The sequence below is a fragment of the Podarcis tiliguerta genome, assembly GCF_965153285.1.
Source record: "Podarcis tiliguerta genome assembly, chromosome: 14".
Taxonomy (NCBI): Eukaryota; Metazoa; Chordata; class Lepidosauria; order Squamata; family Lacertidae; genus Podarcis; species Podarcis tiliguerta.
In genome coordinates this window covers 10,420,113-10,443,833 of record NC_139547.1, presented here as the reverse complement: position 1 = coordinate 10,443,833, position 23,721 = coordinate 10,420,113, and the positions used below count along the sequence as shown (strand labels likewise).

At 46.0% G+C, this 23,721-nt stretch overlaps 2 protein-coding genes across 15 annotated transcripts in view; both read left to right on the top strand.

Annotated features, from left to right (window-relative positions):
• The window catches only part of AP3B2 (adaptor related protein complex 3 subunit beta 2), a 55,069-nt gene extending 41,056 nt beyond the window's left edge, over positions 1-14,013 (top strand). Inside the window, exons 23-28 of the mRNA XM_083414324.1 lie at positions 1,606-1,837; positions 2,641-2,725; positions 4,754-4,851; positions 5,558-5,581; positions 10,819-10,957; positions 13,419-14,013. Of these exons, the coding sequence (XP_083270450.1) occupies positions 1,606-1,837; positions 2,641-2,725; positions 4,754-4,851; positions 5,558-5,581; positions 10,819-10,957; positions 13,419-13,569 (729 nt within the window). The 3' untranslated portion in view covers positions 13,570-14,013. The remainder of the gene's footprint in view (positions 1-1,605; positions 1,838-2,640; positions 2,726-4,753; positions 4,852-5,557; positions 5,582-10,818; positions 10,958-13,418) is intronic.
• Positions 14,014-19,207: 5,194 nt separating this feature from the next.
• The window catches only part of CPEB1 (cytoplasmic polyadenylation element binding protein 1), a 49,778-nt gene continuing 45,264 nt past the window's right edge, over positions 19,208-23,721 (top strand). For 2 of the 14 annotated variants that reach the window (XM_083412068.1, XM_083412079.1), the window contains exons 1-2: positions 19,208-19,363; positions 23,464-23,638. In XM_083412068.1, the coding sequence (XP_083268194.1) occupies positions 23,566-23,638 (73 nt within the window). In that variant the 5' untranslated portion in view covers positions 19,208-19,363; positions 23,464-23,565. Of the gene's footprint in view, positions 19,438-19,479; positions 19,539-19,660; positions 19,809-23,463; positions 23,639-23,721 lie in introns of those variants that run through there. The other 12 variants (XM_083412078.1, XM_083412066.1, XM_083412077.1 and 9 more) reach the window with 8 other exon arrangements.

Sequence of the window (23,721 nt, the reverse complement as noted above, 5' to 3'; positions counted from 1 at the left end):
TCGCAGAATGCACAATTCTTTCTTCCATCTGTTTGACAACAACCCTGTGAGGTAGATTTGGCCTAGAGAGTGTGATTGGCCTAGGCCCTAGGGCATCCAGTGAGCATCACAGTTCAGTGGGAATTTGAACATAGCACTAACATAATGCTACATGAATGTTCCCTCTCCTTCCCCGCTCCCAACAACCCTCTAAATATCTTCCAGGTATCCTCCCAACCCTTTGGAGCAGATGTGGAGTGTGTGTAGGGTGAACATAAGGGGAGGAAAGTGAGGGACACTGTTGCAGAAGTGGAAATCCTTGCACTGATGGGATGAGTTAGTTGGATCCTGCCCTATTCCACGATGGTTCTTTTTTTTGTTGAGAGGATCTTAAATGATATTTTTAGGGTGCAGGACCTGATAATTATGTGGCTGGGGAAAGCTAGAGGCCTGTGGTACGTTTCCTTAGCTGTCTTTGTCAGGAAAATAAGTCTCCCAGGTGTGCTGCTGTCCAAGATCTGAAGTGGCTAGTATAAACTACAGTGGTGCCCTGCAAGACGAATGCCTCGCAAGACGGAAAACCCGCTAGACGAAAGGGTTTTCCGTTTTCAGAGGTGCTTCGCAGGACGAATTTCTCTATGGGCTTGCTTCGCAAGACGAAAATGTCTTACGATTCTTGAGGTTTTTTTCCGCTCCCCAACCCCTTTTTCTAAAGCGCTAAGCTGTTAATAGCCTTTTAGCAGCTAATCCGCTAATCCCTTAAGCCTTTAATAGCCGTTAATAGCCCTTAAACTGCTAATAGCGCTAATCCGCTAATGGGCTTGCTTCGCAAGACGAAAAAACCGCAAGACGAAGAGACTCGCGGAACGGATTCTTTTCGTCTTGCGAGGCACCACTGTATATGGGAATTTTAAAGCTCACTGATAAGAGTGCACATTTTGTAAACAGAAGGTCCTGGGTTCAATATTTGGCATCTCCCAACTGGGCTAGGAAACCCTGGTGAGCCATTGCCAGTAGTGTAGATAAATGCTGAACGAGATGGGCCAATGATATGGCTCAGTATACGGCAGCTCCTTGTGTTCCTGTGCAAGACACGATTGGCCACGGCTGTGCTGTGCTCTGGCAGCTGCCACGCTGCCTTCCAGTGAGAACTGCACTGGATGTTCCCAGCTTTTGATTTCTAACTTTATACATTTTATTACACATTTATACCAAGAAGAAAGTAGCATTCAAACAAAAAAATAAGAACGGAATGTAGGAAAGGGAAATATGATGTTTTGACCATATAAACTAGAAATACCAATATATACTAAATGGCCAACTATGATGCATAAATTTCAAGAAAAGCTAACCAAATGCTTCTTGTATTTCTGTTAATTGTGCTTATGTTGATACGGTGCCACTTCAGATAAGGAGAGGGAGTGCAAATCGTTAACCCATTGTATGGAAGGCGACTTTTCCATCCAGATTAGAAGCTGTTAAAATACCTGTTTTTTTCCTAAGGGGATTTAGGAAGGCACACCTGGTTCCTTCCTGGGCTTCCTCCTTCCATCCTGGCTCTCCTCATTGCACTTTAGCCTGCCTGAATCTCCCCATTTCTTCCTTCCTTCCTCTCCTGCTTTGCAGATGATCAGTCCTGTGTTTGGTGCTGTGAAGACGTATGAGCTGCTGCATCGCATGTCAGGAGAGGGGCTGTCTGTCGAGTATTACTTCAGCCGACAGCCTTTCACCCCTGATTCCCGCATGGTGGCTGTGCAGATCCAGATCTCCAATAACACCGCTGCTGAGGTGAAGAACATCCGTGTGAATGAGCCCAAGCTACTCTCAGGCATGCGTGTCCAGGAGTTCAAGGAGATCGGTAGGATCTATGTGAGCATGGGTACATGCATGCGCTTGGGATTCAGCAGGCAGCCATGCTTTTTGCTGGCTCCTTCTGGGGTAGTCAGTTGGGTTTGAGAATATTACCTACCCCTTAGCAAGCCTAGCTGATACTTATTTATATATTTTATTCCATTTATATCCTACCTATTCTCCAGGGAAGGGACGCGGGTGGCTCTGTGGTCTAAACCACAGAGCCTAGGACTTGCCAATCAGAAGGTCACGGTTCGAATCCCCGTGACAGGGTGAGCTCCTGTTGCTCAGTCCCTGCTCCTGCCAACCTAGCAGTTTGAAAGCACGTCAAAGTGCAAGTAGATAAATAGGTACCACTCTGGTGGGAAGGTAAATGGCATTTCCGTGGGCCATTTCCCTTTTATGCTAGCCTCTGGGCCATTTGGAACAGCAACATCGGCACTGTTTCTAAAGTTCAGGTCCGAGTGCCGTCGCACCAGAGGGAAATATCTGCAGACTTGCAGGAAACCAGAAGTTTTCAGAAGTGCAACCCTATCCCCCCAAACCCACTAGGGGGCTGATCCTCAAAAATCAGCCTAGTGATGACTCAGTGCATTCAGTAGCCATAGAAAGCATTGACTGACATTCGGGTGGAAATGGGGTTTGGAATGGAGTGCCCAGACTTTTTGTCGCAGGTCCAACATGTATTGCTTAATGAAACTGGAGGGGTTGTTGAACCCACCCTAATGTACTTTGGAGCCTCCTGGTGCAAGGGGCAAGATGGGGGCAACCCTAACATCTCACTTGGGTCCTTTTCTCCTGCGCTTGCAGAGTCTTTGGCACCTGGTGAAACAGTCAGTGTTGCTATGGGCATAGACTTTTGTGACTCGACCCAGGCAGCCAGCTTCCAGCTCTGGTGAGTACCTCTTCTCCTTCATTTTGTGCAAAGCAATGGCTGTGTTCTCAGCAATGAGCAGACCAAAGCATCTCCACCATAACAGAATAGCAGGAGCTCTGCTCTGCTCTCAAGAGTACAATAACTCCACATACAGCAATATTCTGCCATTCTCTCTGCTAGCTTCATATCTGCCTTGCCCTTGCTACCTCACTACTTTCTGTGCTACAAGCTGAATGTTGCTGCTACTGAATAATAATAATATTTATACTTCTACTTGTTTGTTTGTTTGTTTGCAGCAGGTGGGGGTGTATGAGAGAGCTCCCTGCAGGTCACCTTAGTCAATGGGCTGCATGTCATGAATTCTACTCATATTGATCCAGAGCAGATTCCAACATATAGTTAGCAGAGTAAAAACTTAAACACATTGCAAGATTCCCAAAAAATAGATCAGAGGCAATTAATACTTCATCCAGCAGAGCTTTACTGCTACTGAAGGCAAATGAGCATAATGGTCACAAATCCAATACATTCAGGATTTGCACTGTCCGTAAGAAATCCAGTTGCAGCAGACTTAATTTAAACTTACAATAACTTACAATAAGATTAAAACCCTAACACTAAGCATACTATATACAGAACACCACACAAGAAGGAAAGAGAGATAGAAAGGCTCCTTCTGGCCCTACTTTTATATTCAGCATGACCTTGACAGAAAGAGATAACAGAACTAATTTAAGCCAGCTGTACTCAGCTTCTCTGAAGGAATAACCCAAACATCATGAACCTGCAGCTTGTCTCTGGGCAGAATAGAAACCTGTGTTTCAGCTAGAAACTTCCAGTTTGCACCAGTTTCTTTCACACAGAGAAGCTTCCAGAACCCTCTTGAATTACTTCCAATAGGAAAGATTTATACACATCAGATCAATACTTTCCGTACCAAGAAATGCAAACTGACACTGTGATATGCTTTGGTTTTACTTTCTTGAAAATTTTATATATATATATATATATATATGCAGATTAGAAGGAGGCCTGCAAAAACAGATGACATATCTGATATCTGCTTCTTATAGAGTGGGAGGGAGACTGACTCATGCAAATACAAAGAGGCAATAAGTCCCACATTTAAGGAGCTGCCACCAAAAATGGAAAGATGTGTGAGACCACAGACACAACATTTTGGTTTAAGTTAGATATTGCTATGCAGAGCAATAAAAGAGCAATTTGAAGTTTAAAAAAAAGATAAACAGGGGAACAAAATACAAGTGTTTGAAAGTAAGATTTTAAAACGATCTCAGGAAGACAGAGGAAGACAATTCAAGGACGGAAGACGGGGAACATGGCCATATCAGTGGAAACTGGTGGCTGCTGAGACTGGAGGGGGTTGCACCCAACAAAGTCCAACTCAGAGTAGACCCATTTGAATTAATGGGCCGAGTTTAGATGTGTCCATTACTTTAAATGGGTCTACTCTGAATAGGTCTAATACTGGATACAATCCAATGACAGACAGAGCCAGTTAATTCTAAGTTTTGCCTTCCTTCCTCTTCCTCTTCCCTGCCCATGGTCTATAAGGGCAACAGGAAGGAGCTGACAGGTAGTGGCCACCTGCTGGACTGGTTGCAAGTAAAAAGGCAGGTAGATGGGGGGATGGTTGAGGGCCCCATTTGCCCTAAAGGCCATCATGAGTAGGGAAGGTAAGATAACTAGCCGAGAGTACAATAGCTGCAGGATAGATTACAGTGGTACCTCGGGTTAAGTACTTAATTTGTTCCGGAGGTCTGTTCTTAACCTGAAACTGTTCTTAACCTGAAGCACCACTTTAGCTAATGGGGCCTCCTGCTGCTGCCACGCCGCCGGAGCAAGATTTCTGTTCTTATCCTGAAGCAAAGTTCTTAACGTGAAGCACTATTTCTGGGTTAGCGGAGTCTGTAACCTGAAGTGTATGTAACCCAAGGTACCACTGTATAGTGTCCTGTTGTTCTTGGTGAAGCCAAGCTTCTCCTTTGTGTTAGCTCACCTTGCGCGGTCTCTTTCTGTTTCCAGCACACACACGCGCCAGTTCTATGTGTCCATCCAGCCCCCAGTGGGGGAGCTCATGGCTCCTGTCTTCATGAGCGAGAATGAATTCAAAAAGGAGCAAGGTAAGTGTTATTCCCCCCCCCCCCAAACCAGCTGTAAAAGGAAGCAGGGCAGATTCTCGACAGAAGCTCCAAACCCATAGCTTGGCAATGAAGACAGGATTGCACAGCCCTCTTTTCTGTTGGCCCACTCTGCCCCGGAAGAGAAGCGAGATCATACTAGGCAGGGGAGAATTGCCCTCGGCCATTCGGGCTTCCCTCCCCTCCCCTCAGCCCCCCCCCCCCCACTGCCTCTCCCTAGTATAGGCATCTGTGGGGTGCTTTGCCCCTACAAAAAGGCTACCAGACTCAAAATCGTCATGGCTCTTTTCCTGCTACATCAAGGATGCGATCTTATGTTCCTGGGAGTAAGCCCCACTGGGCATAGTGGGCCTTACTTCCAAGTAAACATATATAGGATTGTACTGCATTTTGCATGTAGACCATGCTTCTCTTTTTGTGGGTTTGAGAGAGTTTCCCTACTCCTGTGATTTCCAATGGTTTTTTGCTCTGGGTGTAACTGGCCAGCGAGAGAGAAATGGGAGAGAGACCCACACGGGGAGGGCATTCTTGGTGCCGCCCCCATTCAAGAGCTGCCATCACCCTCTCGGGCTGGCCGTGGCTATGGGGGGAGCACTTTTGGTTGGGGGCCGTGTTGGCAGCTGACGCTAATCATGTGTTTTGTTCTCCTCCGCTGCCTTGTGCATTCTTGCTTCTTCTTTTTCTTTAGAGCAACTGTTAAGGATGGGTGTGGGTAAGTCCCAGCACAGGTAGCTACTTCCTGTGGATGCTGCAGCTGCTGTCTGCTCCTTGTAGCCGTAGTGCTAGCGCTGCTTCCACGGGGTAGTTTCTCTCCTTTTCTAGCCGTAGTAATAGCACCGCTTCTACCCTGGGGACTCTTCCCAACCCACTAGCTGCAGAGCCTTTAATTAGCACTGCTTTCACCGCAGACACACACATCCTTCTCCTAACCTTAGCCTGGTGCAACTTGCACTGTAGACACACCCTATTTCTCCTGCAACTTTCCCGATCCCTTGCCCCTTTTCTCCATGCCCCCACCTACCAAACTCTGTTAATAGGTCGCAAACAGGGTAATAGAGGTCAGGAAGATGTAACCTTTCTAGCTTGCTAGTGCAATAAAGGATTTCCCGGCAGGCTGTTTGTCACCCCGGCAAGTAAGAATTGTCTCCATTTAACTAGTACAGTGGACGCTCGGGTCGCGGACGTGATCCGCGCGGGATGCACGTTCGCAACCCAGAGCTGCGCGTCTGCGCACGCGCGGGTTGCAATTTAGCACTTCTGTGCATGCGCGGCTGCCGAAACTCAGAAGTAATCCGTTCGGGTACTTGCGGGTTTCGGCGGTCCATAACCCGAAAAAACGCAACCTGAAGCATTTGTAACCCAAGGTACGACTGTATAGAAAACATGTTTAAAGGAATTACTTGTTGGGTCTCCCCACCCCAGCCTAGTACAGATGTCAATACACATGGGGAAACATTTAGGAAAGACTTCACCAACCTAGTGCCTTCTAGAGGTTGTTGGACTATAACTCCCATCAGCCCCCTGTAGTCCAATAACCTCTAGAAGACACTAGGTTGATGAAGTCTGATTTAGGAGGCTAGCAACTCTTTCTCGGTAGTGGCGCCCGCCCTGTGGAACGTCCTCCCATCAGATGTCAAATAAATAAACAATTATCTGACTTCTAGAAGACATCTGAAGGCAACCCTATTTAGGGATGTTTTGATGTTTGATCATGTTTTTAATATTCTGTTGGGAGCCGCCCAGAGTGGCTGGGGAAACCCAACCAGATGGGCGGGATATAAATAATAATAATAATAATAATAATAATAATAATAATAATAATAATATATTATTATATATATTATTATTATTTCAAAAACTTTATTTTCAAGTTTGCAAGGATTATAAGAATTTCTACACCATATCAAATTTTAAGCTACTGCCCAGATGTTGGGTGTCAGCTGTACATTGACACTACGCACAGCAATAGGTCAGTAAAGTTAGCAGTTATTAATTAATATTGATTAGCTAATTTTTAAAAAAGTTCTTATGGTTCGGTGTAACCTATGAAGGCGTGCCAGACACTGGGGGGTGTGGCTATTTTTAAGCTTTACTTACTGAGCTCCACCGGAGTTTGAGATAGACTCCGACAGAAGATGGATGACATATTGGCCCAGGGCTAAGTTTCCAAGTATTGACCCAAAAGCAAGGGGTGTTATTGGGTCTTTGTTGAGAGGACCCAAAGGATCTGGCTCTTGATCCAAGTTGGGCAGAAGTAAGGTGAATTCCAGTGCAGCAGACAAGGATAAAGGGGGCTAAAGCTGGAGTCTCCCATCACCCCTGACCACTAGCCATGCTGGCTAGAGCTGAATAGAGTTGGACTTACGGGCCACAGATTCTAGGCCTTGGGCTAGAGGAGGATGCATCATCAAAACTGGACAGGGGCCAAGATCCAAAAGCACAGGCACTCCCAAACAGTTGTCCTTGCATCAGATGCATGTTGTTCTGATTCAGGAGCAAGCGCAGAGGCTAAGAATATATAGGCCCCGGCAGACAGGAATTGGCTCTTGGGCATCAGCTGACAGAACACACAGGCAAGCTGTTCTGCAACCTAGGGAGCATCCTCAGAACTCAGTTTGCTAGGCTCTCAATGAAAGGTTTTGGCATTGAAGCTTTGGTAAGGACACCAATGCCCGCAAGCGTCTTACCTTCTGATGGGCCACTAGGGTTTTTTTGCCTCTGCAGTAGAGTTGCATGTACTTTTGCATGCTGCTCCCCAGCCGTGTGAGAGACCAGCAGAGGGGTGGACCTGCTCCTGAGCCTTTTCTGTACCTTCCCCTCCGTCTTCCCTTCTCCTTTTACCTTGGCAGAGCACCTGGCACCCCGTCGGCTGACGAAACTCCCTGCATGGTCCAGCAAGGCAGCCTTTTTGGCATGTTAATGCCCGGCACCCAGGCACAACTGCCTCTAATAACACTCCAAGCTGCACACCACTTTCTGCAAGCAGCGGGGCTTTCTGGGACAATAAACCCAAAGCCTACTAGTTTGGAATGGCTGTTCGTAAGAATACTAGAAATATAATCCTCTAGGGTGGGGGGGTGCTAAAATGCTTTTGCTTTATGACGGTCCCTTCCTGAATATTAAAAAACACACACGAAAATACACCTATACCCTCCCTTGGACACATAGTACACTTCCATTTGGAAACTCTTGGCTTATATAGATATTACAACATATATCGATCTTATGTCTTCTTTTCAGATAGCCCCCATCAGTACCTCTTCTTCATCTGAGATACAATGGGGACTCATCCTGGATAGAACGGGGTAGGGTGTGTCAAACTAGAATTGCCCTGAACTCTGGATCTTGTCAGGATATGCCCTTTGCAGCTCTCTCTGCAGCAATCAGAAGCTCTTAGGTCTGTCCCACAAGCCTATAAGATGTGTTGGCAAATAAATAAAATAAATAGGAATTGCTATTCACAGTGGAGTGTAACCACACAATTGTATTGCAAAACCCAAGGTCGGTTTTATATTCATCAGAATCAACTTGCGAATCTTTTCCCGACAAGTATCATGTAGGGCTGCAGGCGTTGCATTACATATTTGAATGTTCAGGCATATTTAAAACCGAACCAAAACAAAAAACCCACCCTGCCTGTAGAAAATTAGCATGACACGGAGAACAATTTAGCCTAGCTTTCCGCTTGACATTCTCTCTTTTTTTTCCCTATGGAAACTTTTGATTATGCAACATCCTCCTCGCACATTTGCAGAATGAAGTGATTCAGTCCATGAAGTCTTTCCACTTGGCTCTGCCTTGGAAGCCTGCATTCAAATTCTAGATTTAGGGTTTTGAATGCAGATCTGGTTCTAACCGTGGTCAGTGAACCATCTGTAGTGTAGACAACAATAATCCTAATTCAATAAGAAGTAAGGGGTTGAATATGGACAGGTTTAGGCAAAATATTCAGGATCAGGGCCATCCTTATTAAGCAAGTGCAGATAGCTACGTACACTGCGAAGGTACAACAAATAGTGCTGCCTCTGTTCATGAAGGCCTCTTAACACTGCTGCCCCTTCACATTATTATTTTAATAGATACTCTGCATGCATCCAAAATGGCAATTGTATGTAATCATTTATTTACTGCAAATATTTTATATGCTGCTTTTCTGTTTAAATATGCTCCCAAAGTAGCTCCACACACCCCACCGAAAAAGCTAAAGCTTGAAAACTAATTTTGCTTTAGTTTTATAATAATATGCTAATATACTCAGGGAGACGCAGCATCATTTGGAGGCCCTACCTCCCCACAGCAGCAGCAAACTGGGAACCAGTTTATAAGGTCACCCCACTGGTTGTATCCACTATCAGATGGTAACCTTTGGGGCTGAGAGTTATCTGTTTATTTATAAGACGTTTCTAGCCTTCCCTTCACCATATGATCCCGGTGTGGATTGTGAAACAATAAAATGGTAAAGCAGAATTATGATAAAGCCAATTTAACGCAGCTTCTAAATTATTGTTATTGTTGTTAATTAAATTTGTGTACCACCCTATACCCGCAGGTCTCAGGGCAGTTCACAAAAGCCAGATACAAATAGAGCATAGTCCTATAGTACTCAGGGTTCTGGGTCTTGGGTCTTCTCACTTGCAGCAGGAAAAAAAATCCATTACCCCCTGGTCAAGGTTTCCCAAACTTGGGTCTCCAGGTGTTTTTGGACTACAGTTCCCATCATCCCTAACCACTGGTCCTGCTAGCTAGGGATGATGGGAGTTGTAGTCCAAAAACAGCTGGAGGGCCAAGTTTGGGAAACCATGCGCTAAGGCAGTGTCGGCCGAACTTGGCCCTTCAACTCTTTTGGGACCACAGTTCCCATCATCCCTGATCACTGGTCCTGTTAGCTAGGGTGATGGGAGTTGTAGTCCAAAAACACCTGGAGACCCAAGTTTGGCCAACACTGCCCTAAGGGAACAGATGAGTTTTCGCCAAGCACCAAAACACCAAAAGTGTCAGCACCAATTGTGCCTCTAGGCCAGGGGCAAAGAACCTATGGCCCTCTGCACAGCGCTTTGCAAGTGGCAACAATCAGCCACTCATCCACATGGGCCAACACAGGACACCTGTTATCATTGTGATATCAGGGGCTTGACAAGTGGGTCACTCCACCCACCTGTCAGACTCGCACTGCAAGGGGTAGGGGAGATAAAAATCTGGCCCACTGGTCAGATCCAGCTCCCCACCCCTACTCTAGGCAGAGGGCAATCCATTGGCAGAGCACCAACATAGAGAAGACCCCTATCTCAAAGGTTGACCATGTGGTGCCTCCAGGTGTTCTTCGATTCCCAACTCCCATCAGCCTCAGCCAGCACAGCCAGTGGTCAGGGCTGATGGGAGTTGTAGTCCAACAACATCTGGAGGACGCCATGTTGGCTTCCCCTACCCTATTCCATATCTCCATATAACACCCTTCTCTTGGTAGTGGAAAGGCAAGAAGGGCATCTCCTCTAGACCTAAGAACATGGGCAGGCTGCAACAGGAAAATGTGTACCCTTCAGAAATTTGCATTAGCTATTGAGATTGCATTAGTCACTGTGGGCTGATGCCTTTGTCCTTAGAGGTACAGGCATGGTATCCTATAGGGTGGAGTTGACCAGAAAAAAAAATTGAATAGTTGCAGACATTTGACCTGCAGATCTCAAGGATAGAAGCAGACATGAGGTGGCGAAATTCAAATCCTTCAGTTGACAGTATCAAATGTTTTGAGGGAATGGGAATTCCAGAGTTGCATATGCAACCTGAAGTGGGGGCTGACGGGAAGCTACGCATAGCATAGATCTCCCATTCTAGATTGCTTTGTATCCTAAACAGCCAGGGAAACCTGGACCTTTTCCTCCCAAGTCATACACTGTCTCCACCCAGATGTCTACTGTTCTTTTCCCCCCTTTTCTACCTTCTGTCCTCCAGGGAAGCTAACAGGGATGAGTGAAATCACAGAGAAGTTGACTCTACCTGACAAATGCCAGAGTGACCACGTGATTGTGCAACAGGTGACATCTGCAGCCAACGTTAGCCGTGTGCCTTGTGGCTCAGACAAGGAGTATCGGTGAGGAGATGGCTGCCATATGCCAAGATCAATGTTGTCTCTGCTTCTTCTAAATAGTGAGGATTGTGGCCTGCCAGAGGTTGCTGGACTACAACTCCCATCATCCCTCACCATTGGCCATGATGGCTGGGGCTGATAGGAATTGTAGTCCAACGACACATGGTGGGCCTCCAGTTTTCCATCCCTGTCCTAACCTCAGATTCTTGGGTCACTTCTAATCCCCATCTGGATGTCTGACAACTTCTATTACTGGTTCTGTTCTCAAATACTTGCCCTTGATGCCCACAAATTTGCAGCTGTAGTTCCAGACTTTGATGGAACAAAGGAAATGTTGAAGCTACACAAAGCCAGGGTACCACACATTACAGCTGGGGCAATTAAATTACTGTCTACCTAGTGTTGCGCAAATCTCCCCAAATAGTAACATTTCAGAACCTCACAGGTCTAATGTTTTGCAACATCAGCATTCATTTTTTTCTGAATTCTGGATCTAGCAGCCTTTAGTGTAAGAATATCTAGGGCGCTTAAAGTCTAGACAGCTGGTTGCCCTTGAGAGAGGATGTGGATTGATCTTCACTTCTTAGAAACACCACCCTTTCTTTAGTCTTTTAGCATTTCGTACCTCTCTAGGGACTGTAATCTCTATTGTCCTAGCATTTTCTGTATAGACAAAAATCTAGACTCATTGCTCAGGTTTCAAACCGCTTTTATGTGCTATTCTTTTGGTCTTTGGAAACCAAAGACCAAACTACAGAAAGGCTTGGCAGATCTTATGATGTCTTCTTTTGGGCAAATGTTCTTTAGGTATAAACAGCCCAATAAAAATGAAAACATGCTGAGGATGTAAGGGAGGGATTATTAATAATAATAATTTCATTTCTATATGGCTTTATATTTTAAAGAAAAAAAATCTCAAAGCAGTTTAAAGGTAAAGGTAAAGGACCCCTGACAGTTAAGTCCAGTCGCAGATGACTCTGGGGTTGCGGCGCTTATCTCGCCTTACTGGCCGAGGGAGCCGGCGTTTGTCCACATACAGTTTTTCCAGGTCATGTGGCCAGCACGACTAAGCCACTGGCGAAACGGAAAGGGCGTTTAGCTTCCTGCCGGAGCAGTACCTATTTATCTACTTGCACTTTTTGGCGTGCTTTCGAACTGCTAGGTTGGCAGGAGCTGGGACTGAACAACGGGAGCTCACCTCGTCACGGGGATTCGAACCCCCAACCTTCCGATCGGCAAGCCCAAGAGGCTCAGTGGTTTAGACCACAGTGCCACCGCATCTCCCCAAAGCAGTTGACAACACATTAAAACATCAAATAAAAAATGCAGAATAAAACATTACTGAAGAAAACCAAATATAAAGCATACATTCAAAGCAACATAATTAACAGGAAACTAAAATATTAACTTAAAGATTTCAAAATAGTACATCACAAAGAAAGTCAGCTACAGAATACACATTTAACACAGCAGAGTTAAGTGGGGGCGGGAATGAAAACATTGCTAAAGCAAGTTAAATATAAAATGCACATTTAAAGGTAAAGGGACCCCTGACGATTAGGTCCAGTCGCGGACGACTCTGGGGTTGCGGCACTCATCTCGCTTTATTGGCCGAGGGAGCCGGCGTACACCTTCCGGGTCATGTGGCCAGCATGACTAAGCCGCTTCTGGCGAACCAGAGCAGCTCGCGGAAACGCCGTTTACCTTCCCACTGGAGTGGTACCTATTTATCTACTTGCACTTTGACGTGCTTTCGAACTGCTAGGTTGGCAGGAGCAGGGACCAAGCAACGGGAGTTCACCCCGTCACGGGGATTCGAACCGCCAACCTTCTGATCGGCAAGTCCTAGGCTCTGTGGTTTAACCCACAGCGCCACAACAGCACAATTAACAAAAGAATATAGCTGCTGCCAATCCTGCCAATGGTGGTTCAGGGCGGGTGGCACCTATGGAAGCTCAGGCTCAGCGACCTACATCTGCACTGAAAGACAGCTGAGATGGTCTGTGACCACTTCAGCAGCCTCAGGTTTTTTTGTAGCTGGAATCAATCAGGGCACCTCCTTCCCAGGTCAGGTGGAGGAAGGCCTGCAAGGCAGGGAGCAGGTCTTCCAGGACTCACAGTGGGGAATTGAACTTGCCTTCCCCAACCTGCTACCCTGCAGTTGTTTTGAACTACTACTCCCAACCCATGCTGGCTGGGGCAGATGGGAGTTGCAGTCCAGAGCATCTACATGGCACTAGGCTGGGGAAATTGCACTAACTCAGAGTTTCCCAAACTTGTAGCTATCTTTAGACTACAGCTCCCATCATGCATGGCTAGCAACGCCAGTGTTCAGGGGTGATGGGAATTGTAGTCCAAAAACAGCTAGAGACCCAAGTTTGAGAAACACTGCTCCGGCTACTGCACCATACTAAACCTTGTGACGTCCAGTCACCTTCTTGTTGGGTTGTTTCCCTCTGAACAGGTTTGCCGCCAAGACAGTTAGCAGTGGAAGTCTCATCCTCATCATGCTGGAGAAGAAGGCGGGCAGCGTGGCACAGCTCACTATCAACAGCGAGAAGATGTTGATTAGCACCATGCTAGTAAAGGACATTATCCACTCCTTGACGCAGTGACCAGAATGCTTCCTTCTCTCGTCATCACACCCACTTCAGTCATCCAGCTGTCCTTCCTTCCTGGGCTCAGCCACCTGTCTCCCTCCACCCAGCTTGTTGTGTCTCCCTGTCCCTATGTAAAATACAGGTCAAAGCTGAGATCAGGCAATGGGAAACAATCCACGGTAGAAAATAAGGTGCAGCCTCTGATGTGGATAAGAGACATTATTAGCTCAGCAACAAATTAGGGAAGCCTTTTGTAACCTGGTGCGTACTAGAGTTTTGGGAGTACAACTGGAGGGCACCAGGTTACAAAAGGCTGAAACGGGTTATTGGGATGCTGAAGATGCCCTGTGACTCTGCCATCCTTGTTGTGCAGTGAGTCTCCTCCCTGTTTTTCTGTTCTATGGCTCTATTTATTATGGGCAGAGATCGTTCAATAAAAATTCTTCCTGGAATTGCAAATTCTGTTTCCTGGCTCGTCTGTATGGTGGCAAAAGTGAAACCTGAGACATTTCCTTTTGTTGCTCTTTCCCCATTACAACCTCCTGCATGGCTCCTCCAATGTAGAGCAGAAGGGCAAGAAACCACATGTATATGAGGACTGAGATTTCTGTTGATCTAACAACTGCCATAGTATTTTTAAAACACAATTGGTGCACATATAATATTGGTACATATGCAGACATATCTATCCTGAATCATCATGTTGCTATTCCATTATTCAAATACCCAAAACGATGAGGGTTTTTAAAAATTTACCTTATTTCCAAAAATGAAATAATAATTAGTTCCCATTTCCACTCTTACTATTTCTTTATGACAATGGACAACTTGAACTTGAGCTGCAACTCAGTTGAGGTTCCTCCAGTTGACCTTATTTATTCAGCACAGAGATGTAACATTTCTGGATATTTTGAAGCCATGTAGGATTTTTTTTTATTTTAATTGGGGGCGGGGGGAATGAACACTTTTTTGGGGGGATTTTTTTTAAAAACAACAACAACAAAACACTTTTTATGTCACTTTGTTACTTTAGGAACAAAAAGTGCATTACATATAAATTTACCATAGAATTATCATGTCTGATATATTAAAAGTATAATTTATTCAGGCAATAATGACAAACTGAATTTATTTTTTTACATTTTTGTTAGCTCCATTTATAAGGAAACTAGAATATTTTTTGGTTTTGCCAGTTCATGAGGAGCAGGCAAAATTTTTTTTAAAGGAACCATCAACATTATAGTTTAAAAAATTATATTCTGAAAATTATTGTGTCTCCTCCAGTTCTCCACAGCATCAGTCACATATAAAGCACTCATTTCTATAACAAGAACTGAGGAAAAGAGGGGAGGGGGAACAAAACTCATGAATGTTACATGAAATTTAATCAGTCCCTCTTTCTAAGCCAGTAGTAATCAAACTTTTATCTCTGGGCCAGACTTTCAGAATAAAAACTTGCTTGCAAAACACCAATTTTTTTATTTATAGAAAATATATTGGAAAACAAAAATAACAACTAGCAGTATTTGATTTATAACATAGAATGCAACTACTTTATAATACGACCATGGGACATACAGAAGATATTAAACAATGCAGCTACATAAGAACATGCATCATTCTCAGAATATAATACTGATTGGCTTTGACTCTTCCTGCCATACTTGCTGTCGTCTCTTGCCACACCCTTTTGGGGACCACTGTTCTAAGCTATCACTATGAGCGTCTGTTTCCCATATTTCTCATAATATATACCATGGACTTCTATAAACTGCAGGTTTGCCCATATTGAAACAAGCTCTTTCACGTGACAGTTTATTTCTTGAACTGGTGGTGTTTCCAAACATAGGCCAGTTTCTTTCACGTGCTTCAGAAGTTGGGAGGAAGAAGTAAGGGGAGTTGGAGGTTGTGTTGTGCAAAAACGTTGGCCACCATGTTGCAGGAGGGATATACTTGGCAGAATCCCTGACAACATTCCTTGGCCAAATACAGTACCGGAAGATGGCCTGTACTCCGCAACATTTCGGGGAGGGGGGAACCTTTCCAACAATAAGTTCCAAGTGTGCTTGTTGGTGAAATGCAGAATCAGTGCAGCATCACTGCCTTTCAATCTGGGATACCAATGGATTTGCAGCAGTTTGAGTTGCATGATGACAAAATTATGTTGCTCTGCACTTTCTCCCACTCCCAGTCCTTTGAGACTTAGTCAAGAGGGCAGATACGTAAGTGCCAGCAAAAGGAAGGCCACGAGCAAAGAAGTCATTAAACCCTTCTTCTCTTGTGACGGCAGTGCCCTCCATAAGCCAGAAATGCCTCTTGCTGTTGCATTTCAGTCATACTCTGAGCACACCACCCAGGACTTTCTTGTCTGCAGTTCAGGTTACAGAAATTATGATACTGTGCATAGTCTTAGAAGAGACGTTGCTTCTGTTGTGAGAGAAGGGAGAATGCTTCCAAGATCTGCAGATCTTGCCATCTGCAGCTTTAGTCTGCGCTAGTATTAAAAATATAAAATATGCTTCTCGGTTAAATGGGGCACGTGCTTAGTCTTTCAAAGGATTTTTTAAAAAACTCATCAAACTGACTATTCAACTAACCTAGCCTTCCTCAAACTGGTGCCCACCAGATGCAATTCCCATCAGCTGTAACCAGCATGTCCAATGAGGAAAGCTGAACTAACCATTCCAGGCCTAGCAGACACTTGCTATGATGATCCCTGGAGGGCACAATACTGGCTGCAGAAGGAGAGAGACACCAGAAGACTGCAGGCAAGGAAGGCTGGTCCTCTGAGGCTCTTAAAACATTTTTTAGTACTCTCTGACCTGGGGGGAGGCCAGCAGGAAGGAACGGTTAGGTACAGCTATCCCATGGGCCCTGCTTAGAAGAAGAGTTTGGATTTGATATCCCGCTTTATCACCACCCAAAGGAGTCTCAAAGCTGCTAGCATTCTCCTTTCCCTTCCTCCCCCACAACAAACACTCTGTGAAGTGAGTGGGGCTGAGGGACTTCAAAGAAGTGTGACTGGCCCAAGGTCACCCAGCAGCTGCATTTGGAGGAGCGGAGACACGAACCTGGTTCACTAGGTTATGAGTCTACCGCTCTTAACCACTACACCACACAGTGCAGCGCAGCAGAACAGGGTGTTTGCCCATTTATGCTGAACAACTACAGTAGTTTTCTCTTTAATAAGCTCTCTGTGCCTAGTGGTATAGCACAGGCTTTGCAGGTTTTAGGCTTAGTTCTCACCAAGTTAAGAAAGGGGGGGGGTGGGCAGGTAGCAGATAAAGTGCAAGACCTCTGCCTGAGACTCTAGGTTGCTATTGCCAGTGTTGTATTAGTTGGAGTTGCCTTGGTTTTGGGGAGAGGACTTCCAGCTTTTAGGCTGCAAGCTGATTTACTACTGTATGCAGTTGTATTCAAACTGCAAAATAATAAACTCCCCCAAAGTCTAGCAAATTATGGAATTAACCGTGCCAACTTTCCATTACACCCCTTAATGGTTAACTGGTTTATAAGTGTTTTTTAACCATTGATGCCATAGGAGCCAGCTCTTAGGGGCCAAGGTCCCTTTGCCCCCCACCCCCCAATAAAAATGTTGAGGGGGCCTCCCTCCCTAAAAGTTAATGGGCATTGCCATTCAAATGGTGTGTGTGTACCGCATCATGTGATCGATTGTGCAGAGTGGGGCTTATCTGGCCACTCCTAATATTTTATTCAAGGCAGCTGATAGATGCTAAGAACACCTCCAAAAAATACACTTCCAATTTTATGGCATACCATATGCCATAAAAATGGAGATGGGAGAAAAAATATCAGATGAGAGATCCCGAGGTTTGCCATACTTTTCAGCCGAAATCACAACGCCCTTGAACAATATACAGGATGAGGCCCATCTTTTATCGCCCACCAACAGAAGCAGGGGGGCCATCTTGATTAAAATATTGAGGGGTGTGCGCAAATAAACCCCACCCTGCATAACTGATCACATGATACAACACACATGATACAACACACACAAACAATTTTATTGGCAATGCCCATCAACTTTGCAGGAGCCCTGGCCCCCTCAAACATTTTATTTATCGGCCCCCAGGAGTTGGCTCCTATGAACAGAGGTGTGTGTGGATTGTGAGGTTGGGTGTTCACACTACACAAAGGAGATGAAAGGAGCACTTCTTCAACACACAACACACTCCAACTTGGATGGCTTCAGAAGGGCATTAGATAAATTGCTGGAGGAGGAAGCTAATCACAGGAGGAGATGGTTTGTCTCTGATTACTGGTTGCTGGGGGGGATGGGATAAAGGGGAAGCGTACTGTTACTCTTATGTCCCTTACAGCGCTTTTTTTTCTAAAAAAAATATGTTTGGGTTACTTTCATTTTGACTCAAGAAAATCACAATTTTATAGTTCAAATCGGGAAAACTAAATACAGTAAATGGACATCAGGGGTAGCAACAGAACTAACGATTCAATGGAACTGACAATTCACCATGCTGGAGAAGATACTAATTTTTTAAAGAATTTTAGTTTCTTCTCCCTTTAGATTCACAAAACGTTTAGGGGTATGCGTACTCCTGCGCCACCCCCAGAAAAAAAGCACTGGTCCGGTGTTTTTCCTAGAGGGATCGAGCTGGCTATTGGGAGGACACCACAGCTGTGTTCTCTGCATGCAGGGGCTTCCTCATAATAAAGGTAAAGGTAAAGGGACCCCTGACCATTAGGTCCAGTCGTGACCGACTCTGGGGTTGCGGCGCTCATCTCGCTTTATTGGTCGAGGGAGCCGGCGTACAGCTTCTGGGTCATGTGGCCAGCATGACTAAGCCGCTTCTGGCGAACCAGAGCAGCGCATGGAAACGCCGTTTACCTTCCTGTCGGAGCGGTACCTATTTATCTACTTGCACTTTGACGTGCTTTTGAACTGCTAGGTTGGCAGGAGCAGGGACCGAGCAACGGGAGCTCACCCCATCACGGGGATTTGAACCGCCAACCTTCTGAGCGACAAGTCCTAGGCTCTGTGGTTTAACCCACAGCCCCACCCGCGTCCCTTCCTCATAATAATAAATTTATTATTTGTATGCTACCAATCTGACTGGGTTGCCCCAGCCACTTTGGGCAGGTGCCAACAAAATTATAGTAAAAACAACACCACACACTAAAAGCTTCCTTGAGCAGGGCTGCCTTCAGATGTATTTTTTTTTAACCATAGTTGTTTTATCTGTTTGGCTTGGGAGGGCTCTTGGCAAGGCGTTTTAAGGTTTTTACAGCGCAGCCTCTACTCAGAGGTAAGGCCTACTGAATCCAGCGGGTCTTGCTCCCTCATCAGCGAGGTGCGCGTCCTCAGCTGTTGCAAATTTGTCGTGCAAACCGCCTTGCACCGGGCGGGGAGGCCGACAGCGGCGGAATAAAGCACATATGCATGCGTTGTTGTTTTTTTCCAAATAAACAGGTTAGCTTGATAGCCTTGGTGCATTTCTACGGGTGACGTTGCGCAGTTAAAAAGAAATCTAATTTAAGCTTTTGCGTGGCCATTCGAGCGTGCAAAAGTGTACGTGAGGCACTGAGGCAAACGGCTGATTAATTAGCCGGCCTCCTGTGCTGAAAACTACTCCCTTCTGGCGGGCAGGGAGCGTTTGCAAAATCCTGCACGCGAGGGTGGGGCAGACCCGGCGACGCTTCGCCCGATCCCCCGGGGAAGCGCGCGCGCGCAGGGCTTTGCTTCTCCCTGTTTTTAACGACGACCCCCTAATTAGCGCCTTTCCCCCCGCCCCGTGGAGGAGGGGAGCGGGAGCCACGTGCGGACGCGCAGGTATAAGTTTCCCGCGTGCAGCGCTCGCGCGGGGTTTCCGAGCGGGTTGCCGTGTGATGGCTTTTACGGTCCCGGTGAGTCCGAGGCTGGACCGAGACGGGAGGAGGGCGAAGCAACGGCGGCGCAGCGAGAGGCTCCAAGCGGGGATTGCAAACCCCCTCGGTGACCGCGGCGGGTGGGCAGAGGGCTGCGGGGGGCCCCCAGGGCTTTGCAACGCGGGAAGACGCGGCCTCGTAGCCTGCCTAGGAAGGGGGTGGCCGGGGCGGGTCTGGCTTCCCCAGCGTTCTCACGTGCTCGAGCCGCGCGCGGCTTCTGGCTCTCCGCGCCACCCGCGTGCAGGTGTTTCGTTTCGGTTTGGGAGTCGCCCAGAGATAGTCGCCCTGGGGACCCTTAGCGGGGCGCGGCGGCGTTCACACGACCTTCAGCGTGACTATTGACTATTATCGTAAGCACATAAAAGGGCCGTATAGAGGGGAACGCATAGGGGCGGCAATACTCCCTCTGGTCTCCGCTCCCCTACTTCGGCTTGTGTACTAATGGGCTTTGCTTTCTAAGAAGCGAAGTTGCTCTTAATTCAGATGAACATGGGCGTGGAGTTGCCTCCCTTTTTTCATGTGCGCATCCGTGCCTGTCTGCATTTTCCCCGTTGGTTTCGTTTTTCTCGAGCTGGCTCTCCGCTTCTCTTGCCCCACCCGCTTTTCTGTTTCCCAACCCCCCCCCCCGGCCGTTCCCCGTCCCCCCATTAGGCTACAATCCTAACCCCGGTTACCTAGGAGTAAGCCCCATTTAATTCAGCAGGACTTACTTCTGAGTAGGCGTCGCTAGGCGCACGCTACTAGTTTGCAAACCTGTGTACAAATGACTGGGAATACGGGCCATTGAACTCGGTGGGACCCCCCCCCCCTTTTAGGCTACAATCCTAACCCCAGTTACCTAGGAGTAAGCCCCATTTAATTCAGCAGGACTTACTTCTGAGTAGACGTCGCTAGGCGCACGCTACTAGTTTGCAAACCCGTGTAGAAATGACTGGGAATACGGGCCATTGAACTCGGTGGGACCCCCCCCCCCTTAAGGCTACAATCCTAACCCCAGTTAACTAGGAGTAAGCCCCATTTAATTCAGTAGGACTTCTGAGTAGGCGTCGCTAGGCGCACGCTACTAGATTGCAAACCTGTGTACAAATGGCTGGGAATACGGGCCATTGAACTCGGTGGGACTCGAGTAGAAAGTATTCGCACGTGCAATAAATTGCACATCTTTCCTCCACATTTTCTGCTTCTTTCGCTACAAAAGTTTTTAACATAGCAAAATGATAAAAATGGTGTTATTGCTTGTATGGGTTCTGGCCAGGGCTATTATAGAAAAAGCGGTGCCGGGACTCAACATGAACGCTTTCTTTGTTCTCTTATAATTGTAATGGGGCTCACCTGAGAGGCGCCGCAGCTGAGCTCTTGTGAATTCCTGCCGAAAAAAAGCCCTGGTTCTGACCCACTCGCTGAAATCTGCTTGGCTTTTCAGTTATTTTATCCTGTGTTTTGTGGGGGAGGGCGAAGTGCTTTTCTACCCAACGCTCACAGTTTCAGTTTGTACCATGGTGGAAAAAATACCTTTTCTGCTAGTAGAGAAAGAATTAAGTTCTTAGGAGGTGAGTTAGTGGACGCTAAGGCTAGAAATTCTGAGATAGCTCAAACTTCCCCGCAAAGAGAAGGGTCTTCTAGAGCACGTTTGAGGCACGTTCTTTGCCTCAAAGGATTCTGGGCACTGTAGTTTTAGGGCGGTTGGAAATTGTAACTGGAGCGGATACTTGAATTGATAGTGCATAAATACAGTAAATTGCTTGTGTGCTGCATATGAAACTTTATAAGAATGTACCACTGTACAGTTGTTGTTTTTTTTTAAGGCTGGATAGCTTAACTGATTTTGTATTTCATTGTTGGCCCTAAACTTAAGGAACAGGGGTGGTGGAGTCAGGAATAATACTTGCTAGATGCCGTTATCCCCAGTCAATTGCGTGAAACTCAGTTGTTTTCATTAGCTGTTTACTCTAGAAGGGCTGTCTGTGGTGTGTTCTCTGATAGTACAGATATTTTAAGGACTGTTCAGCTTTTTTCCTTGCTGGTGGTTGTGCTGCTTGCTGATTACCACAAACTAGCTGCAGCTGTGTGTTCTAGGAGAAGCTGGAATTCAACATTGCTGAGTCCTGATTTCATTAAGCGTTCTAGTCCTCATGGTGCAGAAAGCTTTGGAGACTCAAGCACAGAGTCTCAGAAGTTAAGAAACCGTTGCAAGAGTTACGAGGTGCGAGTTTAAATCTGCAGCCACTGCTTTACTAATACGCTGCACTTTAAGCAGTCAAGCCCCAATCCTCATGTCTTCAGGTCTGCTCTTGGCAATATCTGAAAACATACATATGTGTGCCTGTGTTGGTGTGTGGAGGATGAAGCCTTGAACAGGCGTGGTTGGTGGAGTAGAGGACACTGGAATCATTTGATTAATGGTATGAAAAGACTACATTGACAGGAAGCGAAAATGACCCTAGCTCTGAATCACCCACTCACACAAACTTGGAAATGCTAACTTGAGAGTATGCTAAGTATTTGGTTTATTACCATTGTGTGGCGCAAATAGTTTGATTCCAAAGCTGTTGCGGCTGACTCCTTAAGCGCATTCTGAAAGCGTTTACTTAAAAGTTGTTGCTTGTAGCATCGCTTTCATTATGCTGTTCCAAGGTGGGTAATCCATTTCAACCCAAGCATTACATACCCTTTGAGGGGGGGGGGGAGACAAGCCTAGTGGCAGGCAGAGCTGGAGGCAAAAGTGGGCAAACCAAAGGTTAAGAGGCAGCGTGGTGTAGTGGTTAAGAGTGGTAATTTGGTGAACCGGGTTCATGTCTCCGCTCCTCCACATGCAGCTGCTGGGTGACCTTGGGCCAGTCACACTTCTTTGAAGTCTCCCAGCCCCACTCACATCACAGAATTTGTTCTGGGGGAAGAAGGGAAAGGAGAATGTTAGCCACTTTGAGACTCCTTCGGGTAGTGATAAAGCGGGATATCAAATCCAAACTCTTCTTAAGAATCCTGCCTTTGTACAGTAGGCTTATATTCCAGCCATAGAAAAGTCAAAAGGTGCCTTTCTATGTTCACACCTCTCTATTCAAGGAGGCAGGGTGGCAGTTCAAGGATAACCTTTGTCAGATAAAAGCACTTGAGGATGTTGTGTGAAGCTGGTGACGGTACAGGGCACAGAGTCTTGGAGCTTGTCTGAAGTGGAGTTTTATTGTGTGTTTGCAGTTGTTTGCGTTTCCATTTAATTTGCATAGTCCCCATGGTGTTACTCTCAAACAACAGTCTCAATGCCTTTCCACTGCAACAGCCTCACACCTAGATTTTTCCGTAACAAGGGATAACTCAGTACAGTACAGGGATAATCTGATAAATTGGGCTCCAGTTCTCTCCATTTAGGCTTGCAGATTATTTTAGTGTTTTGGGGTGGATCCATTGTCACATTCTGATACTCCCTATTTCCACACTTAGTACTTCCTCAATGCTCTCATTCCTTTTCCAGCCATTCTGGTACCTATTTCCTGTGCATTCCTTAATGGAGCAATATTTCCCTCCCCTTGATCCCAAACACTTGTACCAAAACCAGAAAACTACACAAGCAAACCAAATTCAAAAATTCTGCCTTGGATATTGCACATTCTGGCCCTTGAATTTGTACAAAACCAGAAAACTGCAAAAATGTATGCTGAGAATTTACAGTTGCCTGTGTTCTTTTGTGCAGTTCCTGGGGTAGAGATTAAAAGAAGGAATTGAGGTATGTATACAGCTATCTTTATTCCTGCACTGTCAGTACTTAATTTGCATAGAATCAACACACCAAAGCCAGGGGCAACACACAAAAGGGAGCATCTACTATTATGAATGGGAAAGACCACAGTTGCTCCTTGTACACTACTCAATTCAAATTACACCAGAGTAGTCCAAATGTGAACAAGCACGCAATGACCAAATGGAGAGGCATGGAGGACTGCATTCAGGCTCTCTGACCTAAGGTCCCCCTCTCTTCTGTGGTGCTAACATGGTCGCTTTTGTTTCCAGAAGGACAGTACTGGAAGGACCATAAAAGATTGCTGGGACAACTGTGACGTTCCAGCTTTGACCACGTGCAGCAACGCAAAGATTTTCCGACAAATAAACGGCATGCTGGGGAACTCACTTGACTTCAAGGGAGTCTGCACAACACCCATTGCAAAAGAAAGAGATCTATTATCAGGTGACTTAATGAGTTGATTATAATATTTTAACATATGGGGCGTGTTAGTCTGCAGGCTTCTATGGAGTTGTAATATTTACAGT